General features: G+C 44.4%; 1 protein-coding gene across 1 annotated transcript in view; it reads right to left on the bottom strand.

Moving 5' to 3' along the window:
* The window catches only part of SRBD1 (S1 RNA binding domain 1), a 721,551-nt gene that overhangs the window by 416,827 nt on the left and 282,402 nt on the right, over positions 1–22,322 (bottom strand). The window contains exons 11-12 of the mRNA XM_085612769.1: positions 21,365–21,468; positions 8,547–8,654 (exon numbers count right to left, since the gene is read on the bottom strand). Of these exons, the coding sequence (XP_085468895.1) occupies positions 8,547–8,654; positions 21,365–21,468 (212 nt within the window). The remainder of the gene's footprint in view (positions 1–8,546; positions 8,655–21,364; positions 21,469–22,322) is intronic.

Genomic DNA, 22,322 nt, shown 5'->3' with positions numbered 1-22,322 from the left:
GCAACAGAAGGGGATGATGATATGGAAAGGCAAGGAGAAGACTGGGATACCAGTCCTGGGAGGCAGCAGTCTGCTGAGGGGAGTGACTTATCTCCTGAGTTGGAGCTCCCTGCCAGAGCAGAAAGCAGTCTGTCTTCTCAAGGCCTGTCCCCAAAGGAGCTGACAGACAGGAAGAAAGAAAGGGAGTTCAGGCTCGAGATGGCCAAACTCGGGATGCAGGAAAGGAAACTTGCCATGCAGAAGAAACTGGCATTAGAGCGATTGGCTCATGAAACGATCCTCAGAGAGCTGCACTTCAAAGTCAGGTAGGCAGAGTCCAGCAATGTTTGTGGCAGCGTACCGGCAGGGCCCACTGGAGACCAGAAGAACCAAATTCCTAAAGGTCTGGCACATAACTTTGATGTGGAGAGGATACTGGCACGTGGTTTGAAGCTTATGAAGTAGGTTTACAGAGGCATAGTATCCCTGAGGAGGATTGGGGGGCTAGCCTATGGAAGCATATCCCTAGTGAGAGGAGGGAAGCCCTACCAACATTAGGGAAGGGTGACATAATTAGGTATTCCCCCCATGAAGGAAACCGTTGTCAGGAAGTAATGGGCAGAAGTTTATGGACAACCAGAAGCTGACCATTTGGTCCTGGGAGGATTGTGTGGATTCCTTTTGCAAGACACTGGATGGTTGGGTGAAGGGTAGTGAAGTAAAGGATTACCAGGGGCTGTACGTTTTGATTGCTAAAGAGCACATGTCTCTGAAATAGTTCCATGGGCCAGGACTCCCAGTCCCCCTCTGAGCAGAAGAAATGGTTCCCTGTCAACAGTCCTCAGGGAATGCACTCTCTAAGTGCTTTGAATGCCAACAGGTTGGGCATTTTCAAAGGGGAAGCCAAGTGTCACAAGCGGACAAAGCCCCCACTGGTGGGTAGACACAGAGCTGACGAGTATAGCACTTGGGGAGAAGATTACCCCAGATGGTGTGGGGAGGTGGTTGCAGAGGTTACTCTAGTGACACTGGGTAATCGTGAGATAGTGCCATGGGCTCTCATGCCTGGTAATACAAAAAAATATAGGCAGTGGGTCACCACCAATAGGCAGAGAATGGAGGCTCTGAGAGACACTGGAGCCAGCATGCCACCTGTCAGATGTCATCTGGTGACCTCAGAGCAGGTAGTCTGTAAAGCATTTCACCAGGTTATTGAAGCTGACCACCAGGGCCAGATTGGGCACCCAAAGCAGCCCTGGCAATTTTGTCGGACCAACCCCCAAGGAAAGAGGGGTGGGTGCGCAAGTGTGCACTGCTGCTTTTGTTGCTGGGGGCTGATATTGCAGCACCACAGCAGAACCGGACCCTCAGTAACAAAACCAGCCCCCACCCTTCCAGTCTCCTGGGGATATGCTTGATACCCGCTATGGCCAGTCCGGCCCTGCGGACAACGATAAGAGTCATTATCCAGTGGCTTTGGTTCCTTTTTGGGGGGAGGGGATGGACTCAAGTACCTTGAAGGTAGCTGTGAGTCCATCCATGCTCGCACCTGGAGATTTTAACGGTTGCCTGAGGTTTGCTTGACAACACAGTACCTGGCCACCCAAGAGGGTTGTCAGGAGGAAGAACGGCCTGGTGCCTGACAAGAGGAGGAAGAGCAAGGGGTACGAGAAACTTGCTCCTGAAACTCCCACGGTCAGGGAGGAGGCCTAGCCTTAGTACTACGACCCAAGACCTATAGAGGAATATTGCCGCACTGGGAAACCTACCTGAACAGACTAACTGGCAGAAAGAAAGGGAATCCCACTAGGGAGAAGTTCTGCAGCGCACAGAAGGAGTGCCGTACTCTGCAGGGCCTATGGTGGCAGGCTGAGGCCCAGGCAACTTGTGACAGAATGGTCTCCTCTATAGTGAGACTAAGGTTCCTGAGCCTGGTGCAACCCGTATGTTGATGGTCCCCCGGTGCTACAGGGCCTTTCTACTTGAGCTGGCACATGATGTTCCCATGGCAGGTCATCTAGGGCGGGACAATACTTTTGAAAGGCTTGTCACCCACTTCTATCGGTCCCAGAATATAATTGGCCTCAGATGAGTTCTATAGGTCATGCCTTACCAGCTAGGCCAGTGGTAAGTTAGGAGGTAAAATCAGGGCTCTCTTGCAGCCATTTCCTGTCCTGCCCTGGGCAATATGGGTTCAGGGGTGCCCGGAAATACTCAATTAAGATGGTTTACAGGGGTTCAAAGGTAATAGCCAATTGGCTACTTACCTTTAGAGTGACTGCGTCCTTTGTATGTCCACTACCTCTGGGGAGGGGGCATACCTACAACCCTATTGCCTAGAATCCTCCAAACCAATATGGAGGATTTTCAATGGAGGGGGTCACTTCACCTCAGAACACCTTAAGGGTGGTCCTGGCTGAGAGGGGACACACCTCTTGTTTACTAATTTTCCTACCGAAATTGCCGCCAAAATTGGGGCTCGGTTAGGAGGGTGGGCATCACCACTAGCTGGAGAGGCCCTGATCTCCATAACAAAGGGCAGAATGCCTTTATGGCTCACCGCCGTTCTATGCTGTTCCTGCTTGGGGGTAGATGTGACGCACCTCCACCCAGTACATTCTTTGTTTCTGACCCAAGGGAGCAAAAGGTTCCCGCTTCAGGGGGTCAAAAACATGTCTAGTAGTGGCAGGCTGGTGCAGACCACACTAGTGGGTGATTTTTTTGTGTGTGCAAAATTTGAGGTTTGCAGTGGAGTCTGGGCATGGAAAACGTTTGGGGATGCACCCAAGCCACACTTCCCTGGACTCCCCGGGGTGCTTAGTTTTTGTTTCGTGATAGATAATTTCGATGTCTCCACAATACGTTTTGGGCCCTTCTCTGTCCCAGATACTTGGCCCACCCGCACAAGTGAATTTTTATCAGGAGACCTGGGGAAACACTGGGTGGTAGGGAATTTGTGTCAGCCCGGTGATTCAACAACTTTCCCATACAGAAATGTAAGAAAAATTTGATTTTTTCAGCTAAATTTGAGGTTTGCAGGAGATTCTGGGAATGAAAACATTGGGGGAGACATGCAAGCCACCTCTCCCTGGACTTCCCCGGGTGTCTAGTTTTCAGAAATTACTTGCTTTGGTAGGTTTCCCTAGAAGTTCGCTGAGTCCGGGATTAAAAACGCAGGTGACTCCTTCGCAAAACAAGGTCTTTTTGTAATCGATAATTTTGAAATCTTGACAGTACGTTTTGGGCCCTTCCTGTTGTGGGAACTAGGCCTACCCACACAAGTGAGGTACCATTTTTATTGGGAGACTTGGGGGAATGCTGGGTGGGTGGAAGTTCGTAGCTACCTGCAGAATCCAGAATTTTCCATCACAGAAATGTGAGGAAAATGTGTTTATCTTTTACAATGTTTGAGGTTTGCGAAGAGATTCTGGGTAACAGAACCTGGTGAGAACCACACAAGTCACCCCATCCTGGATACCCATTGGGTGTCCAGTTTTCAAAAATGTACAGGCTAGCTAGGTTTCCCTAGGTGCCGGCTGAACTAGGGTCCAAAATCCACAGCTAGGCACACTGCAAAAAAAAAAGGGTCAGTTTTCACTGTAGAAATGTGGTGTGTCCATGTTGCGTTTTGGGCCATTTCCTGTCGTGGGCACAAGCTCTACCCACACAAGTGAGGTACCATTTTTATCGGGAGACTTAAGGGAATACAGAATAGTAGAACAAGTGTTATTGACTTTCTATGCATTTCTGCCTTCCAAATGTAAGACAATGCGTGAAAAAAAAGTCATTTTAAAAAAAAAAGCCCTCTAATTCACTTGCTAGTATGGGTACCCACAAATTCGGAGATGTGCAAATAACCACTGCTTATAAAGTCCATTGTTTGTTCCCATTTTGGAAATTCATAGGTTTCCTTGATACCTATTTTTCACTCTTTATATTTTACCAAATGAATTGCAATATACCCGGTACACAATGAAAAACCATTACTAGGCCCAGCTCAGTTATTGGCTCTGGGACCTCGGATTCTTGGTAAACCTGCAAGTCCTATATATCCCCGCAACCAGAAGGGTCCAGCAGACGTAACAGTATATTGCTTTAAAAAATCTGCCATACTTAGAAGAAGTTACACGCGAAAACGCAGACACAAATGGCTATTTTTTTGTACTGATTTCAGATAGATTTATTTCAACTGATCGTTTCTGTAGCTAGACCTTGAATTCAAAATGTTGTCTATGTTTCAGAAATGCATAGTTTTCCAGGATCCATTATTGGTTTCACACCCATTTCTGTCACTAACTGGAAGGAGGTTGAAAGCACAAAAAATAAAAAATAGGCTAGGTCCCAGTAAAATGCCAAAACTGGGTAGAAAACGTTGGTTTTCTGACAAAAGGCTGCCTGTTCCTGAAATCTGGGAAGATGGTGATTTTAGCACTGCAAACCCTTCATTGATACCATTTGAAGGGCAAAAAAAATCCAGATGCTTTTTTCGGCAGCACTTTTTCCCCATTTCCCCCCCAAAAAAAACAAAATGTAGATGTAGTTTGGCTAATTTCTTGGTCCCTGCCACGGGAATCCACAAACCCTGGGTACCCTTAGAATCCTCAGGATGTTGGAAGAAAAGGATTCAAATTTGGCGTGGATACCTTATGTGGACAAAAGGTTACAGGGCCCTAAGTGCGAAATCCCCAAATAGCTTAAAAAAAAAAAGGCTTAGCACAGGAGAAGGGGCAGGGGGGCCTAATAGCGAAGAGGTGAAAATAGTATTTTCTGAAATGAGATTCAGCTGCAAAAAGATTGCTGTTTGAATTTAACTTGAGGCTAATCGAAGCCTGTAAGGTAGATAAAAGAAACAAAAACAATGATGGTATGGGTAAGGTCGAACCTCTTAGAAAACTTGCCGGGGAATGTCTTGTGAACATAATTTAATGTAAGAATGAATTGGATCAACAAAATAGGTTGAGCAGAGAGGTTTAATCGTTTTTGAAGCTTTGTTCTTTGTGCTTCGTTAGAGGCAACTAGTCTTTTCTTTCACTTTCTTAATGAGGCTTTCTCATCGGTTCTGTTTTATGATGCTTTATTTGATCATATTATATTTTATGCACTACTTTAATTGTTCATTTCGATAATTCAGTGATTTCAAGTAACCGACAACAAAATAACATTGACCAAGACCAGAAATGAGATTGAAGAGACTATAAGAAAGTAAAAAAAAAAAAAGGAGACAAGGCCCAATGGTTACCTAGCAATCTTCTCTAAGCAGGGGAGGCGGTACATTACAAAGGGGCCTTAGAAAATAAAATATTTTGAGGAAGTTAGGAGTTTGGATTATTAACTGAGGATCTATCATAAGTCAAGATCACAACTTTGAAGAAAATGATGCCTGCCACTAGTAAGGTGAAAGTTAGTTTCCTCTTTATGAGAAGGTTAAGATCTTTGCTAAGTCTTGGGAAAGAAGCTTCTTCTTAGTCTCGCATACAGAGTGGAACACTATATATTATAATCACACAACCAACATGTTGCATGTTTTGTGCAGTGTAGTATACTAAATACAAAAATGCATCTTTTACAGCTCAAGAGGAGGTTGAATAAACTGGTGGCAACTGTGAGATGTCCCAAGATTGTCTCTGGACATTGAATAAGGGTCAAAATTATTGAAAGACTGGGTGTTTCCCAAACTGTTTCACCACATTTGAATTTACTAAAATAAGAATAAGGCACCTGCAAGACTGTATGTTTATTACAAGTGAAACGAACATCAATAGTTGACCTACCCTTGGTGCTAATGCTATACACTTCATTGATCAGAAATATGCACGAGTGCCATGAATTGTAACAAGGACTGGCAAAGCCAATCGCTCTCGCCTACGCAAGAGCTATTGTCTTTGTCAATATATTTTAGTCATGTTGTACAGCAGCGCGGCTACTGTGCAGCATGGCTGAAAGCTAGAAAAAAAAGTGCTATGACTTGGCCAGCGCTGCCTGCAACATAGCACTTTTTTCTGGGGCTACAGGAAGGGGCAAGCAATAATTCAGGGGGGCGGGGGGAAGAAACAATTCTGGAGGGGGCGGGAGGTATGGGCCAAGCAACAATGTGTTTGGGGTAGAGGCTCAGACTGTGGTTGAACTACGGGTTTTACATCAAGCCAGCGTCTGAATCACGAATAAGACTACATCCTTCCTGCTATTCAGTGTCTGGTGATCTTATAGGATAGTGTCCTATCTTTTAGTCAGTATCTGATAGGACAGTGTCCTTCCAGCTTATCAGCATTTGAGGCTCTGGTATGGCTTTGCCCTACTAGGCCCTGTCTGGCACTTTGGTACGGCTGCGCTGCTCCCGTCTAGTGGTGACTGGTGTCTCTTTTAGGGCTGTGTTCTTTCTGACTAGTGGAAACAGGTGTTCTGTTGGACCTGTGAGCTACCTACTAGGAACTGACTCAGGCTGTGGTTAAATTATGGCCTTTACACCAAGCAGTGTTTGAAGTCCCGATAAGACTCCATCGTTCCTGTTAGGCAGTGCCTGGTAATTAGATTGGGTGTTATTCTTCCACCTGGGCAGTATCTGATAGTGTGACTGCAATGTGCTCTTCCGGCAAGTGTATCCCATTCTGATATAGCTCTGCCTTTTCTGCCAGTATTTTCTGCCGCTCTGATTGGGCAATGTCTTGTTATGTAAGGTACTCTCTTAGGGCTGCGTCCTTTCTGTTATGTACGGTCTCAGGCTGAGGCCTTTACACTAAACAGTATCCGAGGCCCTAATTTGATATAATACATAAAAAAATATATTATTATTCTAATTAGGGGTGGGCGACAAATTCCGCTCTGAAGGTGAAGTTTGCAGAGTTTTGCCCACTCTGCATTACGCTTGTGGAGTTGCAGCAAAACCCTGCCAACCGCTGCATGGCGGAGTTTCTTCTTGCCACGGCTCGCCAGCATTAAGCTGGCGAGCTAGAGTTTTCGGGCGCTAGGACGGCACTTGGCGAGATTTTTTCAATGCGGGCAGTCACAACCGTTCGCGGTGAAAGAAGCTGCGATTCGTGTTGAGAAAGCTGCCACTTGAGTAGAAAATCTGCTCAAGCAGCTGAAAATAAGTAGCGCCCTCTGCCGTGCCACAATGGTGCAGTTTGCGCTGATTTTGCAGCGTAGAACAAGCTCCCAGCACTAAAAATCAGCATGATGTGCTGATTCCACCTGCTTGTTGAACTTCATGGATCTCCCTGGAATTCCATGGAGTGAAACTCTGCGAGTTCCACCCACCCCTAATTATAATCCTTCCTTCCAGGGAATGTCTCAGGAGGGAAGTGGGGGACAGGGCCAGCAACAATAGCAAAGTAGGGGGCGGGCCGGGTGGGGCAGACTGCACAAGCAACAATGCGGGAGGGGGGGGGGGGGGCAGAACAGATGGGTCAAACAACAATAATGCAAAAAGAGGGCAAGTGAGATGGGATAAGCCACAACAACGCAGGTAGGATGTGGCAAACAACAACGTGGGAGAGACAGGCATGCAAAAGCAACACAAGAGGAACGGGGCAAGCAACTCGACAAGGGATGAAAGTAGAAGGGATGGGGCTAGCAGCTACACCGAGGGGATGGGGAAAGTAAGCCACAAAGCGGGAGGGGTAGCAGGGACGGGACAAACAATCAACAATGCAGGAAATGGGCATGAGAGATTGGGCAGGCAAGCAACAACATAGGAACAGGGCATGAGGTATGGGGCAGGCAAGCAACAGTCATAGGAACGGGGCTTGAGGGATGTGGGAGGCAAGCAACAATCATGGCAGAGGCAGGAGGAACGTGGTAGGCAACAACACAGGTGTGGACAAGAATGACAGGGCAGGCAAGCAACAACTCAAGAGGAAGGCGATAGGGATGGGCCCGTAAAGCAACAACACAGGAGGGGTGGGGGGATAGATGGGGGTGGCAAGTAACAAGACAGGAAGGGGGCAGAAGGGACGAGGCAAGAAACCAACAATAAGGGAGGGTGTGGGAGTTTCAGGGCAAACAGGCAACAACACAGGAGGGATGGGGCAAGCAAGCAATAAATCAGGAAGGGCAGGTGGTACATGGCAAGTAAGCAACAACACAGGGAGTGGGTAGGATTGGGATTAGGCAAGCAACATCATGAGAAGGTACAAACAAGAACACACAGTGGGACGAGAGCCTGCAAACACAGGCACTCTTATCGAGTTCTACAACTAAATGAATAAAAAAGTAGCTCTGAAAGTGCGAGCAGTGTAAGGATACAGGGCAAGGAAGAAGTACTTGGGCTATACTCGAGGTTAGGGACAAACACAAAGAAGAAGTGAAGCCGGCACGTGCTGACCAAAGAGAAGTCAGGAAATGAGAGTGACGATGAAGCAGTGGTAAGCAATGGGCAGGCTCTTATCCCAATAAGTAAACAAAGTGTCTTGCAATGGACAGCACATGAGCTGTTTCAATCAAAACATAAATACAAACCATTTTATTCCTGTTAATAGCTGGTCCATGCTGTAACTTTACATATTAAACTTTATTCCCAAACACATTGTTGCTATTTAACTATATCATTTCAAATAAACTATTCAGTTTACCTATATTCTCTACAGAGAAGAGGGTAAATAAGGCGCTTATATGAATCTTCAACAGAACTACGTAGCATGTTCATGAACTCGGGTTTCGCATACTGCTTCGGTCTCCACCTGTGGTACAAAAAACACCAATTAAACAAGCAAGCAATATTTTATTGTTGGCTTAACCTACACAAAAAAATAAAATCATCTGTAGAAATATACACATATAAATGCATGTTAATATCAAAAGCATGTTGAATCAAGAAATAACACATCCTCAAAAAAGAGATGAATAAAAAAGGAAAACAATTTTTTTTGCCTCACGCTACCATATTGTACAGCAAATTAAGCAACTGGCCGATTAAGAAAACAATTTGGTAGTGACCACAGAGTAAAAAAAGTGGTGCCAAGAAACAAAGGGATTTTAACTTGTTAGTCCAACACAGTCTTTCAGGGGTACACAGTCAACTAAAAATTAAGCACAATTGTCCAGGGGAGAGGGCATTCCAAAGTAATAAATCACTGGCCTTCGCTTTGGGCCATACTCCACCTCAGTCAATAACTACCTTTGAGTGCTCTCCCCCTTTGATTACATTGCTACGGTATATCAGACCATTAAAATGTGGGTTGGAATTTACATAATTGTTTGTTAAATGGTGTGTTTTTCAGTGGGCTATTTAGGGGAAATTTACAAGTTACCAATTAGCAAATATCTTCGACAGCCATGAGAGAAACGCGTATTACATGAAGAGTCAAGCCAGTACTTCCAAATGCAGCAGCAGTATGTCACTTGATTCACAAGTGTTCAACTACAGCTTCACCAAACGGTTTTAACTCTAAATATTTATTATATTCAGGACAATCGTGACACAGTCCTGCATGCAATTTTTCTGGAATATAGAGCAGGATCAATTAAATGAGAATCGAGGGGCTGACATAGATACAATCCCATCTTTGGGAAAATATGAGGGGAAATATGTTTTTTTGGAATCAGAACACATGAGAGAGATCCCAACCCAAGTTATAACAACTCCTTTTAACCTCTATTTCCTTAGACTATCCATCCTCTGCGTTGCTTAATGCTGCCTTAATATTAAAATAGTAGTGTTTTGGCAGAGAAAGCATTTATTCTCCAATTTAAATGCAAGTGGGTAGATTTTATTTTAGAAGTTCTGGAAGATACTTGCTGTTAGATCTATTTAAAATGAACAGATGCGTGCTTCTATGGGTCCCAGTGATTTGTGGTTTGGACATTTCAATTGTATTTCTAATCACTTCCTTTTGTCAGTATTTTTATCTGCCTGCACAAATGTGCACTAGCATGAACATTAGTTTATTTTGAGTTAGCTACAAAGAAATGATAAAGAATGTTTAGAAATATTTGTACGTTGTCTATAAAAATAGCCTTTATGTATATTGTATAAACGACTATATGCCAAGGTTTTTAAATTAAAACATATTTTAGAATAGGTAACATCATACATAGCCAGAGCAATAAGCCAATCATTTTAAAGCACAGTGAAAACGGTTAAGGATTACACAATTTTCATCACATCTATCCTGATAGACTATGGTGGATGGGGAGGGCTGAGTCGCCACATTGTTGGGGCTGTGGGGCTTCAGATTGGTCCTTTTTCCACCTCACATGGTCCTGCGAGAGCATAATTACATACTGGGAGGCAGTACACACCAGAATCTCAGATCTTTAGATCTCAGAAAGTTTGGACCCTAAAGTTCCACTGATGGGGATAACGGAAGGCTGGACATACACCAGATACCAATGCTCATTTGTAGGAGTGGGCTACTTAATCGTGAAAAGAGACATATCCAGAAATAAGGGATCACCTAGACCCTGGGATGGAAGCTTGGGAAGACGGGATGAACTTCTGCTGCAGGTGCAGGGCGGATAGATCTATAAATGGAGAAGTTGTGCCACCAAACACCTGAAGGTCTGGGGGGTTCTAGGGCATTCTGAGACTGCTTCAGACGAAATATAATGCCTTGTTCACTGTCCACTTTTCGTTCTTCACCTCCATTTTGTACTGTTACTGAGTTTTGCCTTAACGTATGCTCTTTCATCATTGTAAACTGCCCTGACTTTTCGTTTTGTTTGACTGCTTTGTTCAATACAAAATTAAATAAACAGATTTATTAAAAAGGATTTACATAATTTTCAAAGGTTGGGAACACTTCTAATATATAAAACCAACACATGGAAAGGAATGTTTTCAGGGACTCATTTATTTCAAGAACTTTTCGAACAGAAAGAACCATTTTAGAAGGAGACAGTGAATATGAATCTAGAGAACTTGTCAAAGTTTAAGGATAACTTTACCATTATTAGATTCTGTTAACCAGCTCTGTGGCACTATGCACCCTCACGTTCCTATGGTTCCATCACCTAAACTCACCCTCAACAAATCAAGTCTGAAACGTACGTATCAAATTTAACTCGGAGCTGCAGCTTGAAACAGAGCAATGCAGTTAATTCTAACTTCTATTTACTGAGGTTCTTGAGAGATGTCAGACCTGTTCTAATATTATATCAGAAGACCGCCATTGTACTTGCTGTGATGGTATGCACTAGTCTCTGGGCTACAGTAATGTTGCTTACACAGGCCCACGTACTCAGACACAAAAGTACTATAACATGAGCAGAACCGCACTGCCCAATGGTGCTGTTTATCTGATAAAGAATTCTAGCTGCAGAATCCTTACCTTTGAATCGATACCCACGCAATAAGTCACCGGAGGTGGGTCTGTAAGACTGATTTAGATTAAAAAATGCTGAGGAACAGAACGGGCAAAGTGGCTATTCCGAAGGACCCAATTGTACGGGCAGTAGTGTTTGGTGAACGAGTGCAAGGAGGCCCACGTTGATGCCTGGCGGATGTCGAGGATTGGAACTCTGCTTGGTAACGCAGTGGTTGCAGCTTTTCCTCTGGGGGAATGAGCACGCAAAACTACAGGGGGGTGCTTTTTGGACAGTGCCTAGCAGATCTTTATACAGAGCACAATCTAACTGGAGATGGTGCGTTTCTGCATGGCCTTTCCCTTCTTCGCTCTGACCTATCCCAAAAAGAGTTGGTCGTCCACCTGGAACTCTTTTGTGCGCTCAAGGTAGAACAATAACGTTCTTTTGGGGTCCAGACGGTGAACTCACTCCTCTTCCTTGGAGGGATGTGGTAGAGGGAAAAATGTAGGCAAGGTAATGGGTTTGCCTACATTAAATGGGGTGTCAACTTTTGGCAGAAAAGAGGCCCTACTATGCAGAACCAGCATGCCTGGATAGATGCTAAAATATGGAGTCTGTGATAAGTCCTGAAGCTCACTGACCCTCTGGGCTGATGTCATCGCCACGAGGAAGGCCGTCTTGATGGTAAGAAGCCTGAGGAGATAATGTAAAGACTCAAAGGGAGTGCACATAAGGAAAGTGAGCACAAGATTATGGTTTCACTGAGGCATGATGAAAGAGGGAACATGTGTTGTAACCCTTTCAAGAATCTGTTAACAGGGGAGTGGAAAAGGGATGGCTAATCAGGAAGCCGCAGGAAGTCTGAAATAGCAGAAAAATAGCCCTTAAGAGTGCCCAGAGTAGAGCTCTGCTGGGCGAAAGAGAATACAGAGAATGACGTGAGAGAGGGGAGCAGAGAGGTGACCAATCTGTTTCTCTGCATACCATGCCACAAACTTGCCCCAATGGCAGGCGTATACCGTTTAGGTGGGACAACTGGCTACCAGAATAAACAAGCATTTGCAATGCAATAGGTCTCACAGTTGTGAGAGTCTGAGCTATTGTAAATGGCAATGGCTTTTATTTACGTGTTGTTTTTTAAAACATAAATAAAAGGCATTGTCATTTACAAAGCCAATAGCTTAAACTCTTGCAAATGCGAGACCTATTGCATTGCAAATGCTTGTTTGGTAATTCACATGATATAGTCTGCCAATGCTTGTAATTGCTCTTCTTGAAACTGCATTATAAAAATGTTTGTCAACTGTAGTTTCTGTAATATATTTGTGGTATATGCAACGTTCATGAGCTATGCTACAGAAAACTGCACCAATATATAAACATCACACAGTGTCGATTGTGAAGGCATGAGAAATAAATCTGTTTGATTTTATTTTTAGTATATGTGTCTTGTCCTTTGCATTCTGAAGGCACAGGCTTCTCAAAGGGGTGGGGTGTGATGAGACGTCGGAGGGCCTTTGAGTTCACATTAACGTAAAATATACTGCCTTTTTGACTGGTATCCCTCATCTACAGAGGGAGGAGAGCAGATATTTAAATGAGAACGAGTTATTTTGTAAGCTGTCACTCCACGGTGGTACTGATCCCGCAGGAAGTCTGAAATAGCAGAAAAATAGCCCTTAAGAGTGCCCAGAGTAGAGCTCTGCTGGGCGAAAGAGAATACAGAGAATGACGTGAGAGAGGGGAGCAGAGAGGTGACCAATCTGTTTCTCTGCATACCATGCCACAAACTTGCCCCAATGGCAGGCGTATACCGTTTAGGTGGGACAACTGGCTACCAGAATAAACAAGCATTTGCAATGCAATAGGTCTCACAGTTGTGAGAGTCTGAGCTATTGTAAATGGCAATGGCTTTTATTTACGTGTTGTTTTTTAAAACATAAATAAAAGGCATTGTCATTTACAAAGCCAATAGCTTAAACTCTTGCAAATGCGAGACCTATTGCATTGCAAATGCTTGTTTGGTAATTCACATGATATAGTCTGCCAATGCTTGTAATTGCTCTTCTTGAAACTGCATTATAAAAATGTTTGTCAACTGTAGTTTCTGTAATATATTTGTGGTATATGCAACGTTCATGAGAAAACTGCACCAATATATAAACATCACACAGTGTCGATTGTGAAGGCATGAGAAATAAATCTGTTTGATTTTATTTTTAGTATATGTGTCTTGTCCTTTGCATTCTGAAGGCACAGGCTTCTCAAAGGGGTGGGGTGTGATGAGACGTCGGAGGGCCTTTGAGTTCACATTAACGTAAAATATACTGCCTTTTTGACTGGTATCCCTCATCTACAGAGGGAGGAGAGCAGATATTTAAATGAGAACGAGTTATTTTGTAAGCTGTCACTCCACGGTGGTACTGATCCCGACTAATTCTGACAGCCACATTTCTCTTATTTGACTGCAATCGGGACTATAAATCTAACCAGCTCTAAATCTTGTACCTTGCCTGGAGTACTTGACCACAAACCACCTAATCATCACTACCGTCCTCAAAAAACCTTTAAGTGACTCCTTTAGGAATTCGTGAAAGGCAGGAGGATAAGCAAAAGCAGATACATCAACTTGGCTCTGAAGAACTGTGACAGATGAGCAGTGGAGATCTCAGAGGGAAGAGTGGAACGTTTCCTCTCAGGCTAGCAAGCCAAGAAGAGTGATGGTGAAAGAGGAGAAGGAATTCACTGAGAATACATTGGTCCTGACGCCTGTCAGGGTTATCGCATGCTAAAGAGTACCATATGTGCATTCTACCCCATCCATTTCAGGCAAGAAACCACATAAAAGCAATCACGGCCACAACAATTGCACAGTACACACATTTCCTCGACCATGTACACACACCACACAAAGTAAAAAAACAGGAGCTCTCTCTGCCAAGGAGGGCGTCAGCACGGGTGCTGAGCAAGATTAATCTGTGCAGATGGAATAACGCTGTGCTTGCAAATTGCACACAGTAATTTTCACACGCTGTCTCTTCGCACTGCTGCATCATAACAAACCCAGCAAAGCCGACGCTGAGAAAAGCAACTGGCCATTAACAATTAAACACCAAACTTCGTAAGCGCTGACAGCGGGAAGAGCTCAGAAGTTGAAAGTGATGCTCACGTCGTCACCCATTAAGTTGTTAGTACAAGACGATTAGTTAAGGAACAGCAGGCACCCGGACCAGACGGCCTTCCGATCATCTCTGAAAATGCGCGGGGGAAGGACATGAGTGGTGGCGCCAAGAGCAACAGAGCAGACAACTACACGCCGAGCTGTGGGGAACCCCATTAAATCTAAATCACCAAAACATGTGTAGGGGTGGGGGGAGATGGGAACTGGCTCTCCTATAAAGAGAATTCTATTACGTTTAGAAGTAACATTAGAGGTATAAGTGCATCGTGATCACTTTTCACTGGCTGCGAAAGTGAAATTGACAGCAATGCATTTAATGATCCGTGATGGAGGAAAGACAGATGGCGGCTGCGCGCATGCACGTGCGCGTGAACGCAAGCGCTAGGCCGGCAAAAGCCTTTGGGAGCACTTCCAAAAAGCCCCTTACTAAATGTCTCGCAGAGACAGCGCATGTGCTGGCTCAGGTGAGACCTAAAAAATCATGAACTTCGGATGGAAGATCGAACGCCGCCAACAGTCGCCGCTCAATCTCCACGCAAGAAGGCGGAGTGTTGACAGGTTTGAGTGGAGAACCCTCCTCCTGCTGCAACATAAGATCCTCCAAAGGGGGCAGCCTGATCGGAGGAGCTATGGCAATTCTCAACAGCTTGGGATACCAAACCCACCAAGCCCAGTCTGCAGCCACAAGAATGACTTGGGGCAGGTCATTCCTGATTTTCTTGAGAACTCTGAGCAGGAGCGGTATGGGCAGAAGGCATACAGGATGTGTGAGCTCCACAAGAAATAAAAGCGTCTCTAAGAGTGAGCCGCCTTAGAAACCACAGCACACAGAACTGCTGAGATTGCGTCGTCTTGGCAGTGACGAACAGATCTAACCCAGGCTCTCCCCATTGCTGAAAGAGACCTTGCACGACCTTCGGATAGAGATGCTCATGATCAGCTATGTATCTTTGGCTGAGTTCATCCACCCTGGCTTTCAGACAGCCCATCAGGTGTTGAACCACCAGGGAAATGCTCTGCTGTTCCAGCCATGTCCAGAGACGTAGGGCCTCTTGACAAAGGGTCCACAACCCCACCCTGTTTGTTGCACTACCACATGGCGGTGGTGTTGTCTGTGAACACCTTCACTAGCATTCTCTCTTGAAGGAGAGTAGAAAGGCTTTTAATGCCAGCCATATCATCTGGAGCTCCAGAAGGTTGATGTGGAGTTCACATTTCGCAGGATAACAGAGCCCTCTGATCTCCACCACAACCAGATGGTCGCCCCATCAAAGGCGTGACGCATCTCTCATTACTGCCAGATCTGATTGAGAAGGGCAGCTGACCCAATCGCAGTTCGTTAACCACTACTGCAGAACTTGCGTAGTTCCCAAAAAGATCTGGATCACGTCAGGGAGATTGAACCAATGCTACGCACACTGGACCTTCAGGTCCCACTGCAGTGCCCACATATGCCAGTGGGCATGTGTCACAAGCAGGATGCCATGAGGCCAAGCAGTCTCAGAGTCAGTCTCACCGAAACCGAGGATAGAGGCTGGAATATATGTATCATAGCCTGAATATCCCTGACTCGCATTCGGAAAGATGAGACCAAAACTGCACCATATCCAGAACAGCTCTGATCAAAGGGAGCGTATGAGATGGAGTCATGTGTGACTTCGGCACATTGATAGTGTACCCCAGAAAATGCAGGACATTTGCCGTAGTCTGGAGATTGGAGACGACAGCCTGGGGCGAGCTCACCTTTATCAGCCAGTCGTCGAGATAGGGGAAGACTGGCATCCCGGATCTCTGCAGAGGAGCTGTTCACGCCGCCATCACCCTGGTGAACACCCAAGGGGTGCTGGTAAGGCCAAAGGGGAGCATGGCAAACTGAAAAATGTGAAAGTATGCGTCTGTAAGTCCAATGCTACCATCCAGTCTCCCGGGTCTAGAGCAGACCAGACTTGAGCAAGTGTGAGAAATTTGAACTTCTGCTTCTTGAGGAAGAAAGTGAGAGGGCGCGTGTTAGACTTGGCATCTTTGGCGTGATTTCCCCTGACTTTTTGCCTCTACCTCCCGTATGTTTGATGCTGTGCTGGATTTTGTTTTCACTAGCTTAGATGCTTTGGGCTCTTTGCCACTGCTGATCAGTGTGGAAGAGCAAGTGCTCCCTGTGTAAATTGTTACTACAATTGGTTCTCCTTGATTGGCATATTTGATTTACTGGTAAGTCCCTAGTAAAGTGCACTGAGTGTGCCAGGGCCTATAAATAAAATGCTACTAGTGGGTCTGCAGCACTGATAATGCCACCCACATGTGTAGCCCTGAAAAGGTATCTCAGATCTGCCACTGCAGTGTCTGTGCACAGTTGTAAGCTGCCATGTCGACCTGGCAAGTGTACCCACTTGCCAGGTCCTAACCTTCCCTTTTCTTACATGTAAGACACCCCTCAGGTAGGCCCAAGATACCCCATGGGCAGGGTGCAGTGTATGTGAAAGGTAGGACATGTACTGGTGTGTATGACATGTCCTGATAGTGAAATACTGCCAATTCCGTTTTTCACTATTGAAAGGCTATCTGCCCCATAGGGTAGAATGGGAGATACTTTGTAACATCTTACAAGTGTAACTTCCCACTGGGACAAGATAGAGAAATTGAGTTTAGGCTATCTGAACTCAGAATTTAATAACACATATTTTAGTAAAGATGGTTTTTAAACTGTGTGTTTGAAAATGACACGTTTAGAACGTAGGCATTTTGTTGTTTAATCATAGAGTGTGCCTCTGCCTGTTAAGGATCGACTGTCTGGTTTTGGTGTGACAGGGACTGGAGATGTGAATTCACTGTAGACAGCCACTGGGGGGGGGGGGGCTGAGGTGTGCCTAGCCCTTCCTGGATTACTCTGAGTTGAGCTGAATGAGGCTCTTTTCTTTTTGTGGGACTTACCAAGTAGTCCAACGACTTGGAGGGCGACAAAGATTGTGGATTAGGCGACCGATGAGGGACCTTTCTCTCAAGCAGGATCAAGAGCGTTGCTGTGTCGCTGGTTGGGCAGCAAAAAGCTTGAGGGATTGCTCCCTCAAAGCTTTGGGGTGCATGACATGGCAAATGGCATACGTCTTTGCATCGTGGTCACCTTCCAAGAACCAGAGGCATACAAGGTGAAAATTTGTCACCGACATCTGTCGATGACAGGCGCCACAGGGCTTGAAGCCAGACTAGCAGACATCAAAAGATCTTCAACAAAATGTCAATAAAGAAAAGTCAAAAAGTGACTGAAGGGGTAGCTCTCTCTGGGTCTCCACTGGCTGGTGTGGAAAGAAAATAACTGACATCAGCGCGCTGGGGGAGGGGGGTATAAAGGCACCAATCACGTCACTTCCGGCATGGATGATGCCAGGCAGAGCAGATGAACGCAACCTACCGGCGTACAGATTACTGCTCATGAAAAGTTTCCAGATCCAGACTAATGCCTGGAGATAATCCAAAGGTAAGGAATCTGCGGCTAGAAGTCTCTATCAGATACTTGTCTCAGGTCTGCTACTGCAGTCTGTAGCGCAGTTTTAAGCTGTCATTTCAACATGGCAAAAATAAACCTCTTGCCAGGCCTAAAGCCTCCTTTTTAATAAATATAAATCAACCCAAGGTAGGCCCTAAAGGCACATAAGCAGGGTGCAATGCATTTCAAAAGTAGGACATGTGAGTTTAAGTTTTTCATTTCCTGGAAGAGAAAACCCCTTAAGTTCTTTATTCAACACCTGTTTGGATTATCTCTCCCATTGGATAACATTGGGTTCCCTTATTACCTTTGATAAATGCTACCTTTTGATTAGGTGCAGGTAGAAATGTCATGTTTAGACTCAAATGAATTGTAATTTAAAATCATCTTCAACAGTAAAGTCACAATTTTGAAAATGTCACTTTTAGAAAGTTGCCATTTTCTTTCCCTAACCATTTGGTTCATGCCACCAGTGTCCTGGGTCACATGGCTGTGAATGGCTATGCTGCTGGGAGTTGTGTATTCCTGTCAGACAGTAAGACAAAGGGGACTGGGTGCAGGCAGGATGGGCCATTCTACCTGGATGGCTGATGGTGGAGCTGTTCCCTGACACACTTACACTTTAAAGGGCCCACAAAGGGACCTGACACCAGCCTTTTTTCATCCAAACTTCTTGGAGCCTTGGCAGGGGAAGGTAAGAACTTTCCAGAACCAGATTGAAGGGTAGCCCAGGCTGTGACCCCACTTCCAAGGCTGGCACCAGGTATAAATTTGGGACGATCAGAACACCTCTTCAGTATACTTCTGGACCTGTGGAAGACTTCAGAATGACTGCCTGGACCCCCAGAGGACCGTCCTTCTGCTACCAGAGGACTGTCCTGCTTCTTCAAGTCCTGTCGTGCTGCTTGAAGGAGAATTAGACTATCTCCTTGAGCCCAGGACCACCAGAAGAAACTCCAAGGGCTAGTTGGCTAGCCTCCTGTATGAGCTACAGGGAAATAACAAGCTACAGAGACAATGGCCCTGCACCTAGCCTCTGCTGGTGTGAATCCTAGTCCCCTCAAGTGGTGTTCCCAGGTCCTAGACCCTTGGATGTGTTATTAGAGCTTTTGCTTCGGCCTAACTCTAAGTCTTGGGACTTAAACAAAGGTATCTATTCTTGTGGAGCCCTCGGTGGCCACAGCCTGCATCTGTCAAGTTGCAAAGTCTGAAGATAACAATCTTCACCACAAATCCATCCAGCTGCTACCCGATGACAATGCCTCCTTGGACACCGCCTGCTGCCTCGCCATGCTGAACCTTACCTTCTCAGGAACTTTTTTAAAGTAAGAAGGCAAGCCTAGCCGGCCCCAATCCACCTCATGTACCCGACCTGTGCCGCATCGCTGTCGCCTTAACTTTTGACTTTGCCCCGGTCTCTCATGACCACATACCCACAGTTGGTGTTTTGATCTTTTAGGTGCTATTTTGCACTAACATCTATTAAAATTCATAATTCTGGTTCCACTGATTGGATTTAATTTATTTTGGTGTCATTTTATCATTAAAATTGACTCATTTTTTTCAAAATTGGTTTGTGGTTTTTTTTGTATTGTGTTTTCTCTTTATTACGGTTTGTGTGCTGCAAGAAAACTTTACACATTGCCTCTAAGTAAGCCTCACTGCTGTTGTGGCAAGCTACCAGAGGGGTAAACACAGGGTAATTTACCGGATCTAGATTGTGGAGGTTCGCCCACTCTACCAATAACCCGATTTCTTACAAGGACAGTACAAGAACTCCTGGGAAGTCCACAAGACTGACCTCAAGAAGCAAAAATGTTTTAGCTGGACAGTTTCCAGTCAATTCCACAGGAATGTTTGGAACTAAGATTGTTGTTAAGCTACCCTATCTCTTGCAAGTGGCTGTGTCAAAGGTCATTAAAAGGATCAGTAAGACTTGGGCTATCAGCCGACACCATCAAATGTAGCTATCTGTACAAGCACAGGACAATACTCATAACTGAGCGACTCATTCCATGTGTAAATATAATATTATCAATTTAAGAATACCTCTAAAAATTGAAAATCAGGTTTTACAAACATATGGCAATATTAAGGGGGCTGAGCCACACAACACCTTTACCATACACCCAATAAGGATCATGGGTGATGCAGGTGAAGATTCAACTAGGTGACTCCCCCCATTGGCCTGCAGAAGCTGAGTGCTTCCTGCTCTCGCCATCAGCCACTGGGTTTGTGGAAGACTGCATCTGCCAAGCGGGATGTCTGCATTGAACGAGATAATAGTATCTGCTTGTTTCCTTCCTTGTGAAAGTCATATGTTCATTTCTCATCGGAGAGCAGCCTGAAAACAAAAAAGACCACCCCATTTTCTCGTTCTACCGAGATATCCATCTTGTTATTTCCTGGCAACAAACAGACAATGACTGGAAAAATGGAAAATAGCATTACTCCTTCACAGAACTATATTAGAGCACACTGGTTTGGAAAAGGAGGAATGTAACATCATAATAGCTATGTGTTACAATATAATGAAAGTTTTGAGTGCATAGTGAGGTAAGGAGACATACCAGAAATACTGGGTAGACGTAGTACAACAAATAAGTGTAAAGATGTTAAATGTATCAGTTCTAATGAAATAGCCTTGTGCTGTAAAATGTGGGAGGCAGAACTTTTTAGAGGATCTAATGATTAACAGAGAACATTTACTGATATTCCCTACTGATATTAACCTGATGTTCATCAGATGTTGCGCTGAGAAATAAGTTGTCCTGAGTTGCTGACTAACAAAGGCAGAACTGGTGGTCTTTTTCAGGGATTAGCAAATTTGTGTTTGTGCTACTGTGAGTGGGTAAATGAGAAATGTTCAATGGGTGAATGATAAACCAAGGAGTGTATGAATGGAAGAATGTGAGTGTGCATGGGTGATTGACTGAGGGAGTTCATGGATGAACAGCTGTATCTGCAGGGATGGATATAAGAGGACTGCATGGGTAAATGAGTGAGTCCATTGTGGATAGATCCATGAACACAACCTCTGACACATTCATTCTTCGAACCACTGAATCATTCTCACACTCACCTATGAACAAAACCAGACATAGAAACTGGCAAATCAACGAAGGATGTTGCTTGTAAACCACACTTTTTCTGTGTTCGTTCAGAATGCATACACAGATCATATGGCACAATATTTTAACATACAATACATCATAAGGTTATCAAGAGCCACACACAATAATTCTAGATTAGAATAGTACTTCTGAATATATTCAAGTATCATCTATGAAAACCTAAAACAACACTACAACACCCATACTTTGGTGGAATGCAATATACACAAATAGGAGTTAAAACCTATATAATTTCACATGGTTGTGTCACTGTTACATTCATCATATATGTTCTTAATAAAATAGCACACCTATCATGTTTTGTGGCGAATTATAAATAAAATGATATTTCGAAAAGCATTAACAGACCTTTCATTGACACACCACCTACAGAATTCATCCTTCACCCTGTCAGGAATGTTGACCTTCACTGTCAGGATCTTCAGATTTTCCCCACGGTTAATGGCCAGAATCTAAGTGCAAACATAAATGGCACAGACAGATGACGCACAAAATACCCAAAAGATAGAGCTAGAGAGTGAGAATTTCTACGAACTCTTACATGACATTTTGCAACAACTTATGCAGGTGGTTATCAACCTGGAATATTAAAAGCTAAATGTACACTTCTCCTTTATATTTAACCTAACTATATTTGAGCAGTTAATAAGATGCTTTTTCATTAGAATGTAATGGCATTTTGTAGAAATCATATTTGCATATATATCTACCAAGGGATATAGAGATTTTCAAGAAAACTGAAACAGTGCTAAGATAGCAAGATATAGGATTCCCTAACCAAAGGGTGCATGAACAACACAAACATCTTATGTAGCAAACAGCAGCATACTGATGTTCTTTAGAAAAGTAGAGAAATAGAAAAACAACCATAATCGCTTCAGGTTGAGTACAGATCTCTTGGCAACACAATAGGCTAGGAATACCAGGTTTTCCAACTTTCATATAGCTTGGGATTATTTTGTGTCCTGTAACAGTCGATGGACAAATGGCAGTCATAAAAATGTTGCTGAATAGGTTGACACCAAAGGAGTCAATGAATTTAGCAAATAGAAGCAGATGCTAAACAAGAACAACGAAAGCAGTGCAGATACATTTGAGACCTCCCAAGCGACTTTAAAGCTAGACAAAGAATTCTTATCATATTTACCAGTAAAATGCCGATAGGGTACCCTGAGCACTAGCTAAAGTAAACTGACTAACAAAAGTGAACTAGTCCTCAAGCAGTAAGACTAAGCTGTCAAACACAGACCGAGGAAGGTCCTGCAGGAGAGCCACTGGGTGATGAATTTCAAAAGCAGATCTAAGC

Source organism: Triturus cristatus, chromosome 6, assembly GCF_964204655.1.
Source record: "Triturus cristatus chromosome 6, aTriCri1.1, whole genome shotgun sequence".
Classification (NCBI taxonomy): domain Eukaryota; kingdom Metazoa; phylum Chordata; class Amphibia; order Caudata; family Salamandridae; genus Triturus; species Triturus cristatus.
Note: the sequence above shows the minus strand (reverse complement) of the source record. Positions and strands in the feature narration are given on the sequence as shown.